Source organism: Harmonia axyridis, chromosome 7, assembly GCF_914767665.1.
Source record: "Harmonia axyridis chromosome 7, icHarAxyr1.1, whole genome shotgun sequence".
Classification (NCBI taxonomy): Eukaryota; Metazoa; Arthropoda; class Insecta; order Coleoptera; family Coccinellidae; genus Harmonia; species Harmonia axyridis.
The window spans coordinates 24052591-24067396 of record NC_059507.1 but is presented as its reverse complement, the minus strand read 5'-3'; the positions used below and the strand labels follow the sequence as shown (position 1 = coordinate 24067396).

The 14806-nt window shown below is 35.4% G+C and overlaps 1 protein-coding gene across 3 annotated transcripts in view; it reads left to right on the top strand.

The window, feature by feature from the left end:
• Positions 1–14806, top strand: part of LOC123684120 (soluble guanylate cyclase 88E) — an 85086-nt gene that overhangs the window by 46101 nt on the left and 24179 nt on the right. For all 3 annotated transcript variants that reach the window (XR_006748108.1, XM_045623252.1, XM_045623251.1), the window contains exons 5-8: positions 6742–6865; positions 6924–7062; positions 7132–7258; positions 12575–12779. Coding sequence is in view for 2 of the 3 variants with exons in the window: in XM_045623252.1 (XP_045479208.1) it covers positions 6742–6865; positions 6924–7062; positions 7132–7258; positions 12575–12779 (595 nt within the window). In the remaining variant the exon portion in view is untranslated. The remainder of the gene's footprint in view (positions 1–6741; positions 6866–6923; positions 7063–7131; positions 7259–12574; positions 12780–14806) is intronic.

Sequence of the window (14806 nt, the reverse complement as noted above, 5' to 3'; positions counted from 1 at the left end):
TGGATAATTCTATACCGTTCACATGGAACGCGCTTGCCAAGCAGTGAACGATCGTTGCCGTAACGGCACGTATTCAGTTCGAATTCTACATTTTGGTTTGAATCTGGATTCAGTATCAGATTTAGGTGAAAATTAAACTTTTTTAAGTTTTGATAGGTAATTACAGATCGAATAGTTTCTATTATTCATCAATTGATCAATCAAACTGATCCTACTTAAATCATCTTTGTTTTGCCGATGACATCGTCCTAATAAGTAGCAACATGCAGGAATTGAGCGAGATGTTAAAACAACTTATTGATGCTCTGAAAAAAGTCGGTTTGAAAATTAATGTTTCGAAGACCAAAATTATCAACAACACTACAGAACACATAAACATTGACGGCACACAACTTGAAAATGTAGAAGAATATATATATTTAGGACACTCAATAAGAATCGGCAAAGAAAATCAAACAGCAGAGATAAAAAGAAGAATCAGGCTAACTTGGATGGCTTTTGGAAAGATGAAATATATATTCAGGAATAACGACATCCCAATAAACCTTAAAAGGAAAGTTTTCGATGCCTGCATATTACCGGTAGCGACATATGGCCTGGAAACTATGGCAATAACTAAGAAGACCGCAAACCAGCTGAGGGTGATGCAGAGAGCGATGGAAAGAACTATGCTCAATGTCAGTCCCAGAGACAGAAAAGGGAATGAAGAAATCCGACAAAGAACTAGAGTCGTAGATATTATAGCGCGTGTTGCAGAATTGAAGTGGCAGTAGGCAGGACACGTGGCTCGACAGGAAAAAAAAATGTAAATTAAATTCAACACAAACAGCAGCTAGAATACAGTTGTTTAAAGTTTTTCAATAGACTGCCTAATGAAATCAAAGAAATAAATAATTATAAACCATTCAAGAATAAGATATTTAATTCATTGTTGAATAATTGTAATTAGAACCATATACTTAGTATAAAAGATTTCTGCTGTTAAGTGGTAGGTGAATGTTATTTTGATACTATTTCTCTTCATTTGTATTTGTTCTACGTGTATCTCATGATTTCTAAATGAAGAGCTATTATCATTTTTATGTGGTCACATAATACATTTTTTTTCTTCATCAGCATCTCCTTCACAGGATATGATGACGAGTTCTTCCCAAGCCCATCTCCTTGAGTTTTTATCTGAATATACACTACTTGTCATGTCGCATATTACAGCGCTCTACGCGCGGTCCATAAAACCGCGCGTAGGCATGTGTACGCTTCGAAGAAAATTCATGTACTTGTAAACGCACGTTATCAAAACGCGCGTAAACCGCTTGTCATGTGAACGGGCTCTAAATCTGTAATGTAATATTGTTGCCTAACTTTTTGTTAAACGCATATAAAAATCTAACCCTAGAATCTTACATAGGAAGGAGGGTTGTGTGACACCTTATGTTGAAAAGAAGAGATTCTCTTCGACATGCTCCATGTCACTTTCCAACTGACGTTCGATAACAGGGCCTTCACACTGGCATCACTGGCGATGACCAGAGAAGAAAAGCATCTTCCGATAAGTGCATCTGTTCTGTTCGAGATATTTTCATTTTTTATTGTTTTCGGATGAGTTGAGAGAACTGAAAGCTCAATTCCATGTGTCATACCTTGCAGGGTCATTTCTTGGAAGTAGACAGACTGGAAATGACGTCTGCATGATGACAGTTTTTTTCCTGTTTACCGTGGAATTTATTCTAGAGAATAGAAGACCCGAGTTGTATTCCAGGATTTGCTGAATTACCTATCATGTTTATCCATCACGAAGCTGATTTACTTCAGAATCGTGTAGCGCAGGGGTGCTCAAACAGTCGATCGCGAATGCTTTTTGAGTCGATCTCGTGAAAAAAATCCGATATAGAACTATTCACAGATTTTGTTTTAATAGGTAGGTAACTAAACAAAATTTTATGAATAAACTACTAAAATTTATTCGATCCACATAATTAGAATGACCCCCTCATCACTTTGTTTTATCGTGTGTAAAAGTCCGCTGCTAGCGGCAAAAGGACGCTTTATCAAAGGAACGCGGTATTTGTCAAAGAAAAGTTGCGTCTTTGATTCCCGCCGCATTTTCTAGGAACTTCGGGCGGCGAGTTTGACGGGAACATTCAAGACATCGTTCGCGGCGATATTAATGTTGCGATTGCAGGGATTTGAATTTTGAGTCAGTCTGAGTAGCAACTTGAAAGCAACACGTCGATATTGTTGAACAGCGCAAAATGAGTGCGGTGAAAAAAAGTAAAACGTATCATTTTAATAACGATTGGGAGGAAGAATTTTTTTTTTGTATGGTGAAGGATAAGTGCATCTGTCTCATTTGCCGTGCGTCAGTAGCAATGCCTAAGCGTGGGAACTTAGAGAGGCATCATAAAACAGTTCATAAAAACTATGAAAAGGATTTTCCGTCGCAGAGCGAATTAAGAAAACGAAAAGTACGTGATTTGTTAGCTTGTTTGAAAAAAGAACAAGCCATGTTCACAAGACCAGTGAAACAATCAAAAGCTGCAACGATCGCGTCATTTAAAATATCTCATATATTGGCGAAACACAAGAAACCATTTGAAGATGGATCGGTTGTGAAGGAAGCATTTATTGAAGCGGGAGAAACTTTATTTGCAGAATTCAAAAATAAAACTGAAATTATATCTGCTATTAAAGAACTTCAGTTATCTCGTGCAACTGTCACGAGGCGTGTTGAAGTCATGAGTCAGGACATGGCAGATCAACTAAAACATGATATCATGAAATCTACATACTTTTCTTTACAGTTCGATGAATCCACCGATATTACAGACACTGCCCAGCTATGTATTTTTATTCGAATGGTTTTCAGTGACATGTCAGCCAAGGAAGAGTTTTTGACAATGATTCCTCTGAAAGGAAAGACCCGTGGCGAGGATATATATGACGTTTTTTTCAATTTTGTAAAATATTATAAGCTACCAATATATAAATTAGTATGCATTACAACTGATGGAGCACCAGCAATGATTGGAAACAAAAACGGTTTTGTGGCATTGTGTCGAGCTAATGACGATTTCCCTTCATTTTTCTCCTTCCATTGCATTATACATCAACAAGTTTTGTGTTCAAAAGTTCTAAATATGGAGGAGATTATGGGCATTGCAATAAAAATTGTGAATTCCATCCGTGCACGTAGTTTGCAGCGGCGGCTTTTTACATTGCAGTTAGAAAATAGTGAGTTGGCTGAACACACTGATTTAGTTCTTCACACAGACGTCAGGTGGTTGAGTCGCGGAAAATTTCTAGAAAGGTTTCAAGAATTATTGCCCGAAATAACCGCTTTTATGGAAGAAAGAGGTGACGATACTAAGATGCTGAAAAACGAAAAATGGTTGACTGATTTGGCAGATTTTGACAGACATCACAATGCATTTAAACACCATCAATTTTCAGCTTCAAGGTAAAGGAAAAACTATTATTGATATGATTAGCGCAATAAACGCATTCAAAATTAAATTGCAACTTATGATAGATCAACTGAAAAGAAAGGATCTGAAACATTTTCCATCTTTGAAAGCAAGGATTCCTCTGTTAAATTATGATATTTATGAGGCAGAATTATCAAATATTTTGGGACAATTCGAAATACGTTTTTATGATTTCAACAAATTGGCAAATATCGCATCATTTATGAGTTATCCTTTTTCGTGTTCAAACATTGAGGAATTAGCAACTGAAATAGCAAGTCAGTTTAACATGGACTCATGTTCTGTTGAAAATGAGTTAGTGCAGATTATATCAGATATACATCTCAAAGCCACAGCATCTGACACAAAATTCTGGTGTTTTATAGCAGAAGATAAATATCCGAATCTGAGGCAAATTGCCCTTCAACTGACGACAATGTTCGGATCAACTTACTTGTGCGAGTCTGCATTTTCTGAAATGAAGATAATTAAGTCAAAGTATCGCAATCGACTAACTGACGAACATATGTCATCATGCTTGAGATTAGCACTCGGTAATTATGTACCATCTTATGAAAAGTATGCTGAGGACATGCAGTGCCACGCTTCAACATCCAAAGTTACTCTTTAGTTAAGTTTAACACTCTTTTGTTTTGTAATAACCAATAAACTCATAATTTTAAATAACAATGAGTTTTTCATTTCAGAGCAGATCTTTATTTTATTTTCCTACTCCAATGGTGCAGCGGTAGTGACGCAGCTTAGTTTATACTTAGCTTAAGACTAGATAGGATTGTGTAATTGTCTTCCAATATTTATTTATTTCATTTTGCATTTTTAGACTTATCTTGACTAAACAAATGCATATTGTGCGGAAAACTAATATCTATGCCATGATACACCATATCTAGACGACAATCCTTCATTACACATACTTGCAGCCTCTCAGAGTCGATCGATCGTAGTCTAACAATATTGAGGTAGATCGCCAGCAGTTCAAGTTTGAGCACCCCTGGTGTAGCGTATTGCCGAGGTTTTCGTAATTTGTTTTCGACGTTTTCGTTCTTTAGGGAAAATACCTTTTTAGATTTACCGGTGGATGTTGTTGAATGTTATCCAGCATTATGCGTTTTACTGCAATTTCATGTTATGGTGCATGAATCTGAGTTTATGAGCAATCTAAAACCAATTTTGGTGTATGATGTTTGAACCTGTTCTGAAGGAATGATCAACTTATATCCTCGAAATAATACCTGAATATGCATTCTTTATTCAGGTCATTAGGAGACGTTACACCTACAAAGAAAAATATCGAAGATTAAATCTCTATTGTAATATTGTTGCCTAAACTTTTGTTAAACGCATATAAAAACCTACCTCTAGAATCTTAAATAGGAAGGAGAGTTGAGTGACACCTTGAGTTGAAGGTAATTTGATGGCCTTTTTGAGAATGCTTGCTCCCTTAATGCCAATGTAGTATCTGTGTATAAAACGGTGTAGCAGTTAACATTCTTAGGAAGGTCATTCATAAAGATGATGAATGAGAGAGGGCTGAATATCGATCCTTGTGGAATATTATAAGCTATAGTTTTATTAGGCTAATATTCTGTTTGTGTGATGTCATCTACTTATGATTCTGCAAGTACGATTTAAATGTAGATCAATCCTCCGTCAACGTAAAAGTCAAGCTTTTCCAAGAATATTTCATGATCCACGCAGTCGAATGGCTTGGTCAAATCACAAAATTGGGTTATAGTTCTCTTTCGCATTTCAAATCATTTTTGCTGTGTAGATCTATTTTTTTTTCACCCAAATCGTGAATTCAGGAGATAGTTGTGTTTATCCAGGAATGAGATATTTTCACTAATTACCATTTCCAGAATTTGAAAAAACTGGTAAAAAGATATTTCACGGTAGTTGGTAACCTGCGATGGATCTCCTTTTTTCAATATTGGAAAGACTAATTTCATCTTATTAGGGACTACTCCGCTCTGTAGGTATTCATCAATTATACTTACTGACAAAGGAACTGCAGATTCCAGAAGGAGCTGTTTGAATTTTAATTTTTTTTCTGGTAATACTTAGATAGTATAGCATGGAAGAAATGGTTGAAATTTGGAGAAAAAAACGAAGGGTTTACAATTTTCTCAATAAATTTGTTAATAATGTGTTTGTCCACGGCGATTATCTATACACTCCCCAACACGACTCAGCATTGATGAAATAAGATGCTCAATTTCTTCTTGAGGAATACTCTCCCTATACTTCATGTCTCAGAACCGTTAAAGTCCGTGGAGACTGGGATAAATTTTCAAGCCTTCTACCCCTGATGTCCCAAACATTCTCTATGTGTGAAATATCGAGGGATCCGAACTTCATTTTTGCCCCTTCGACGTCCGGTGCCTACTCTTCTTCGATTTTGGGAATTATCAAACCACGCTTGATAACATCTCATAACAGTAGTTGGATTTCTGTTAGTACGGCTCGAAATGCCAACCCCACCTCCCGTAGACCAATAATTCGGCCTCTTTCAAATTCACTTAGCTGCCGATAAATTCCGCGTACACAAGCTCTAGGCATTTTAACAACAACTAAACATCGACTTTAGATCTCCTCGAACAGCTGGATTGTTGTAAAATTTGAAAAACTTGCAAAGAACGACTACAATATTTAAATAAAAAATTGTTTACATGAGAGCACCTTCACGATTTTTTTCTCCAAATTCAATGATTTACTACTTGCTATACTATCAATGTTTTAGCAGAAAAAATTTTAAATTTAAACCGCTCCTTCTGGGTGTTGCAGTTTCTTTGTCAGTTAGTAGTAGCAGTAGCAGTAGTAGCATAGTATAAGGAATCCATTTCTTATACTACGATATGAGTTAGTTGAGCTAGTATTTTGTCAGCCAACCTAGTATATGTTGCCTTTGACGAGAAACAATTAGGACTAATTTCAATTCCTGAAAAGGAGTATTCCAATATTACAATTTTATGGATCGGCGAATCATTAGAAGTAACAAAAATTCTATTTGAAGAATCTTTCTTAGTTATTGAAAACTTCACACTAAATTTCATTACATTTTGAATAATTTAAAAAACCAAATTCTTTTTAACAGTGTGTATCTTTTCACCTGATCTTAGTCTGGAAAAATGACAAATGAAAATGGAAAAAGTGTTTCATTTTATGAAAGCAATCTATAGTTGAGTTTAATCTACACCTTTAAAACTTACTGATCGCGTATGCATCGAAAAAGATAGTTTAAATTAACATTTCGTAGGTCCGACATGGTTGTGAGAAGTATAGGAAACTCTCTGATGGTAATAATGCCAGATCTCATAGGAAAAAGAATAACGAACTGGTTCGATCTAGTCAGACCCTTAACAGCGTTCAAATTCCAAACGGTGAGTATTTCGAACCTTCCAAGAACGTTTTCCGAAACGCCTCGAAACCGTTTTACAGATTCTGAACAGGACCAACAACATTTTCGAACTGGTGTCCGTCGAACCCATAATCAACGAAAAACCTAATGATCGTCCCACAGACATCCTATTCAGTGACGACATGGAATCAACAGAAGACAAGAGTTTGAGGCTCAAAGGTAAGGGTGGGATAATCCCTGAAAAATTCCACTTTATAAAAAGATTAATATGAAGGATCGATTTTCAAGGTCAGATGATCTACATGGACAACTGGAAGATGATGATGTATCTGGGTACGCCGGTGATGCCGGACTTGAATTCTCTCATTAATTCAGGGTTGTATATCAACGATTTGTCGATGCACGACTTCAGCAGGTGAGTACGAAGGTAGATGAGAAGTAAGGGGAACTCGTGAATTTTTCGTAGATGTGGCATCGTTGCAATTGAAACGAATTCTATTTCTTGGAATTTTGGTATTGATTTGTCTTTATTTTAGGGTAAAGAAAGTTACAATTTACAAAATGTGAAGGATTTTCCAATTTAGGGTTTCATTTTGAATAACTCGCTATTTTGGCAGCTGTTATATGAAGACCTTCCTTTTTTTTGCCAGATGACAACTGAAAACTATGCTATAAAAAGGTAACGATATACACAGTAAGACTATCGAAACGTGATTCAATATACAATGACGAAAACACCTAAACCAATATACAGGTTAAGGCTAAAGTATGGAACCAAGTAAATATCTTCTGAATGAAAGGGACAATATTTTTTTCAGGTCCTTGTATTTTTTGATTCGTGGCTTTATTGTATCTTTTATAGATTCAATTCCCAGATCATTTTGTAAACTTTGATTTGTGACATAACATGGTGCTCTTGCTATCATACGCAGTGTTTTCGACTGGAATGACTCGAGTATTCTTGTGTTGGACGGCTTAGAACATTCCCGCAATTCTATTCCGTAAGAGGGACAATATTTATGAAATTTTGCAGGTAAGCTGCAATGGCGCAAAATGCATCTGATACAATACAATTTTTTGTTGATGATATACTTCCGGTTGAACCTGAAATACCCTCAACTTTTTTATTTATATGGAACCTCCTGTATATCTTTGCAGATGTTGAAAGAGCTTGTGCTTAAACTGATTTTATTGTTAAAAATCTAATAAAACGAAAAATTACTTAGTGTTACACTCTAGAACAGCTAAATTTATTTACTGCATACTAATGAGAATAATGTTTCAAACAAAATTGAATCAAATGTTCAAAATGCCTGCCGTTCACCTCTTGACAATGTGCTATCCTAAAGGGTGTTTTTTTTAGAGCTATAGAACTTTAAATTGCAATAAAACAACGATGGATTATTCGATTGACATGAATTTTATTTATCCGCAAGATAATCTTGTGGCATTACATTTTAAATATGATATTATTTGGCATATGACCGCCATGGCTGGCTTGAATGTAGTCCAATCTAGACGTCCAATTTTCGATAACTTTTTCCAACATTTGTGGCCGTATATTGGCAATAACACGGCGAATGTTGTCTTCCAAATGGTCAAGGGTTTGTGGCTTATCCGCATAGACCAATGACTCTACATAGCCCCACAAAAAGTAGTCTAGCGGTGTTAAATCACAAGATCTTGGGGGCTAATTCACAGGTCCAAAACGTGAAATTAGGCGGTCACCAAACTTGTCTTTCAATAAATCGATTGTGGCACGAGCTGTGTGACATGTTGCGCCGTCTTGTTGGAATCACAGCTCCTGGACATCATGGTTGTTCAATTCAGGAATGAAAAAAATTGACTGTATTGACTGTAACGTTCTGACCATCATCGTTTTTGAAGAAGTACGGACCAATGATTCCACCCGCCCATAAAGCGCACCAAACAGTCAGTTTTTCTGGATGTAACGGTGTTTCGACATACACTTGAGGATTAGCTTCACTCCAAATGCGGCAGTTTTGTTTGTTGACGTAGCCATTCAACCAGAAGTGCGCTTCATCGCTAATGGACGTAGTTCGCGATACGTATTCCGCACAGAACCATTATTTTCGAAATGAAATTGCACTATTTGCAAGCGTTGTTCAGGCGTGAGTCTATTCATGATGAATTGCCAAACCAAACTGAGAATAAATCACTTGACAGCTGTTGAATCGGTCGCCATCTTGAACAGTAATGCCAACTTAAAGTTATATACCTCGAAAAAAAACACCCTATATAAACAAATTCTTGAGTCACTCTCTTCAAGACCTTTCCAGGACGTATTGGTTCAAATTCATCAATAAGATCCCTTATAAATCAAAGTTGATGGTATTTCCGGTTCAATCGGAAGTATATTATCAATAAAAAATTGAACATCAGATGCATTTTGTGACATTGCAAAATTTCATAAATATTATCCTTTTCATTCAAAAGATATTTACTTAGTTCCATACTTCAGCCTAACCCTGTATGTATTGGTGTAGGTATTTTCGTCATTGAACTTCATAGTGGTCTCTCGCTTATAGGTAATTCGTGGTCTCTAATGGCTCAATTTCCACATGATTGAATGAGCGCTCAAAAGTTCCTCATTTCATATCAGTGTATTCTAAATTTTGCCATGACAAAGCATTAAATCATACATTCAAAATTTGGGCTCGAAATAGACCAATATAAGGCAGCGGTCCAAAAAAAGGTAGTGGGACACTATAAAATAAATACCCTCTGAAAGAATACTGCGGGTCTTGCTCCGGCGAAGGAAATTATGGTGCTTTCAGCGACCTATACCAGGAAGCTACTGAAGCTAATGGTGGGACTGGTGAAAGGACACTGTCGATGCAAATACCTTTTGTACCGAATGGGGCAACAGATGAGATCTGCAGGCTATGTGGAAAAGAGGTAGAAACGGCCGAATACATAGTGTGCAAATGTCCGGAACTGACTGGCCTAGAAGCCACTCATATGGGAAGTCAGTTCTGGATACTCACGAAGTCTGTGTCGTTAACAGTATCGACGGCCTCCCTGGGTTTGAATAATAGCGTTAAGAACAAAAGATCAATGTGGTCGCAGTTCCAGGAATGCCAACAAAGCATCAACGATCCCTATCTCATTTAAATTAATTTTCTCTATTTCAGTAACGTAATGAGTTCATAACAGTTCTAAAAACAGTGCTGTAATGAACTCATTTCAGCATCGTTTTCAGTTATATTTTGCGTTTTGTGGTTGTCTATACTGACTTCCAATTCTATCAAATTTCAATAAACGTCAATAGTTGACAATACAATATAATTTGGATATAGTGAAATGAAATGATCTGCAACATTATTCGCAATATATCTTAATTCTGGTGGTGTTAAATCGATTTCGTCAGACAAAATTCGCGAATTTAATGCGTGAATGTAAATTATTTCAAAATCGAAACTTACGATTCATATTCAAATTCCGTAATCTGTCAATTTTCGTAACAGTCACACCAACTGCCAAGATATAAATAATACAAAAGTCACTAGGAATTATAATCTGAATTTTTCATTGAATTCCTTCAATATTCCACAAAACTTGACTGAAATATCGTCTAATACTCGTTGCAGAAGGCAATTCCAACACTCATTTCGCATTCGTGTTGTAATAGGATCCCATTCTGCAACTTGTGTTAGAATATACTATTTTTCTATGATTCTGATGAACACTATCCAAACGAAATTTTGTACGAAATTGAAACAATAGGTGAGTATTTCTTTGTGTGTGATCAGATCGAAATTTTGCCCGAAGCTTAGAAATGCTATTTTATAATCACGGAAATATTGGGTAATTTTTTTCAGATATTCTTTTTGAATTCTCCATTTTTCTGTTTAAGAGTAAACATCACGTGATTTTTCAGTATTTGTCCAGAGGAGGAGGGACAATAATAATGTGCGGTGTTGCCAAAACGATTGAATCAGTAGAATTTAGGAATAATTCCAACGTTTCTATCCGTTTCCAAGCAAAAAATAAAACATCTTTACGCGACAAATTGAACGATCAATTCAATAATTATTTGTTATTTGAAATATCCCAGTGGCGTACCATTCTTTTCAAAAAATTGGACCGATATAGTCAGTTTCAAGAAAAATATATTCACATCGTATCTACAGGGTGGCCACTTTTTCAATGGGATTGTATTGGTAACTTTTAAACCATAAGAGTTAGAAGGTCGGTCAAATGGAGAAAAAGTTGCATGCATAGAAGCATTATCAAGCAGTTCAAACAAATCGAAATTATCAGGGCCGGTTATTGAGATATCATAAGAAAAGTAAATTCTGTCATTTTGATTTTTCTTTTTTTCCCCACTTTATTTCAAATATTATCAAAAAATGTTACAGGAATTTTTTATTCGACAGTAAATTTTTCTCAATTTGACGTAATCAGATTTCGTATCCAACGTTTCGTGCTCTCTGGGCCACCCTCAACCTCATTTTTTTCAATACGGACCTATATATTTTATGACACTTTTCGAAATAACTTTTAACGCTGAATTCAACGATATATCATACAATGTTATTCAAAGTTGATTTTCAGGTGATTTTGACCCTTATCCAAATTTCTTTGGATCGGATCTGTATTACATTCAGGTACCTTTAGTTTAATTAACAACATGCAATACATTTCGATGAGAAAATCAACTTACTCATCTTGAACTAAATGGAACATATCAAAATCAAATCAAGAAACAAATAATAATTATTTACATATCTCAATTCATAATAATAAAACGAATTATCATTTAATGAAAGAAAAATCGAATGATTATTCGAAAGTAAATGAAAATGAATGAAGTAAGTGTTCGAAATGTCCACCATTTTGTAAAATGCACTTAACGGTTTTGGAACCCATACTTCTATTACATTTGCTTATTTCGTCTTCTTGTATACCTTCCAATACATTCTCAATCTTCTCGCGAGAAATCACTATTGTTAGTTTTGTCATTTATTCCGTTGAAACAAATTACAGAATCCAACTTTATTTTGATATCATTAGGATATAAGTTTTGCAAGGCTTGGTATTCAAATTTAAAATCATTGTATTCGCGTCTCTTGACTATTTTATCAACAGCAGTTTTCGATAAATTGCATTCACTACAGATCCGACCCAAAGAAAATTGGATAAGGGTCAAAATCACCTGGAAATCAACTTTGAATGACATTGTATGATATATCGTTGAATTCAGCGTTAAAAGTTATTTCGAAAAGTGTCATAAAATATACAGGTCCGTATTGAAAAAAATGAGGTTGGGGTGTCCCAGAGAGCATGAAGCGTTGGATACGAAATCTGATTACGTCAAATTGAGAACAATTTACTGTTGAATAAAAAATTCCTGTAACATTTTTTGATAATATTTGAAATAAAGTGGGAAAAAAAGAAAACTCAAAATGACAAAATTTACTTTTCTTATGATATCTCAATAACCGGCCCTGATAATCTCGATTTGTTTGAACTGCTTGATGATGCTTCTATGCATGCAACTTTTTCTCCATTTGACCGACCTTCTAACTCTTATGGTTTAAAAGTTACCAATACAATACCATTGAAAAAGTGGCCACCCTGTATATCGGAATACGGAGTATTTGCGAAAAAAATGTTACAAATATAGCAAACTGTCATTGTTTATTCATGCAGAATCACTTTTTAATATTTATGTCACTGATTCTCTAAATCGAGCCTTTTTCCTCAGGGATCTGATGCTGGCCGGAACGCAGCAGTCGGTGGAGCTGAAACTGGCGCTGGACCAGGAGCAGCAAAAGAGCAAGAAGTTGGAAGAGAGCATGCGGAAGCTGGACGAAGAGATGAGAAGAACTGACGAGCTGCTCTATCAGATGATACCGAAACAAGTTGCTGACAGGCTTAGAAAAGGGGAGAATCCCATCGATACGTGTGAGGTATCTTTATCCTGACTTCCGGTGGAATAACTTCCGCTTTGATGTTCCACCTAATATTCGATCATCTCCTTTCATAAGCTTACGCCATTAGCGTGCTTTTCAGCTTTGATTTCTATTCCCTCGAAATTCATTGAGGAAAGCTGAATTTTTATCGAACTCATTTACGCAAAATGTGCTCATTCTGAACATTTTTTTTCCTATTTACGTTGGTCCGATTTTTTTTCGTTTCGCAGTTACAAGAATTTAAAATAATTTATTTCAATCTTTGAATTAAAAGTAAGCGGACTAACGAAAATACCAGTTGATATGACATCTAGAAATTTTTACTTCTAAGATGCATAAAAATCTTAGTGTGTGCACCGATTTGATTTTGTTTCAGACTTTTTGAGATAGTGCACATGTTGCTTTAGTGAAAACTTACCAGTTCTGTATAAAGTGGCGCTCTTCAGAATTATTCGAATTCCCGCTGTCTGGTGGCGTTAAAAAAATGAAATAATGATTTTAGAAACTGCAAACTTAAACAAAAAATTAAAATTCAGTTCATATCGAATTTTCAAATAAATTAATGGAATATAATGACAGACCGCTATTGGTCTATTCAGAGAATAGAAGATTGTCGCGTGCACAGAGTACAAAATCTTATTATTCTATACTCAAAGGTGACGAGAGTCGAGAATCGCGAGAAATGTCAAATTTAAACGCTGTATGCGCCATCGGAAACTGTCATGATCTCTCAAAATCAAGCAGGCATAAATCTGAAAATCTCCTGTTTTGTCCATATAATATATATGGAAACGCAAAAAATGAACATAAACTGTCAACGAGGGCCGTTTTGAATTGAATTAGGTACATTACTTGAATTATTTAAATTTGTACAGTTGTAGGAAATATACTACATGCATTGAACGCTGTATCTTCTACATCTGATGGCAGGTTTTCTTTTTCTTATATTAATTCTTTTCCATACATATCCTATTATTGTTTTACATTTTTTGACAGAGTAATTCATATCCTTAATAACGGAGCAACACAGTTTTTTTGTGCGATTTTTGTGCCAAAAACTGCAATTTTCTTTGAAAGTTTTTGCTTACTATAGAAAAAAATGTTGTATTGTACACGACGATGAAATCGCATTATCTTCTCGAGCGTATTTAGCTTCTAGACTGGAGTCCCGACGCTAAAATATACAAATTTATCGTGCAATAAATAACTATATTTTGCATTTCTTGTGGTCTGACGAGAACGCTGACTTCAGCAACGTTTGAGGTGGGTTCTCTCCACAAAGATTTGGTATTTATTATAAATAAATCAAAATGATCGTTTGAATGCGGATGTGTATGACTATTTTTTGGAGCAAAATCTTTTTGACTTCATTGATGATACGGAGCTCAACATTGTAGGAAATATGTGGTATCAGTACGAAGGAGCAAAACCATATTGGGGGAGACAATAGCTTTTTGGTGAGATTGAAATTTCCTGAATAAATGAGTCAAAGGGGACTAAATCCATGGCCACATCGTTCGCCAGATTTCAATCCGTTAAATTTTATTTTTGTGGAATATGAAGTAGATTGTCTATCATGTTGAAATCACATCAACAATTACTGATAGAATTCAAGATGCAGCAAAACAAATAAGACCCGAGAAAAATCTGATCCGTCGAGTAACAAAATCTTCAATTTGTCGTTGTGAGGCTTGCATTCAAGCCGAAGGTGGACATTTCGAACAATTTTCATTTTTGAGTAGGATTGATACAAAGTATAAACTTTAAACATATATCAATCAGACTTAAACAAGAAAATATATTTTTTTTAATTCTTGTAACTTCTGAACGAAAACGAATCGGATATTGTAGCATGCTATATTGCAAATTGAATAATATTCAACTAAACAGAAAAGGTGATGAAAAACTGGGCGTACGCCAATTCCTATCTTCGTGCATGTGTACCTGATACAGTGAAACTGTCTAATCATTTCTTTTTCTGGTTTCTTTGAATGTATATCGATAATTATCGCAGCGAAATTATT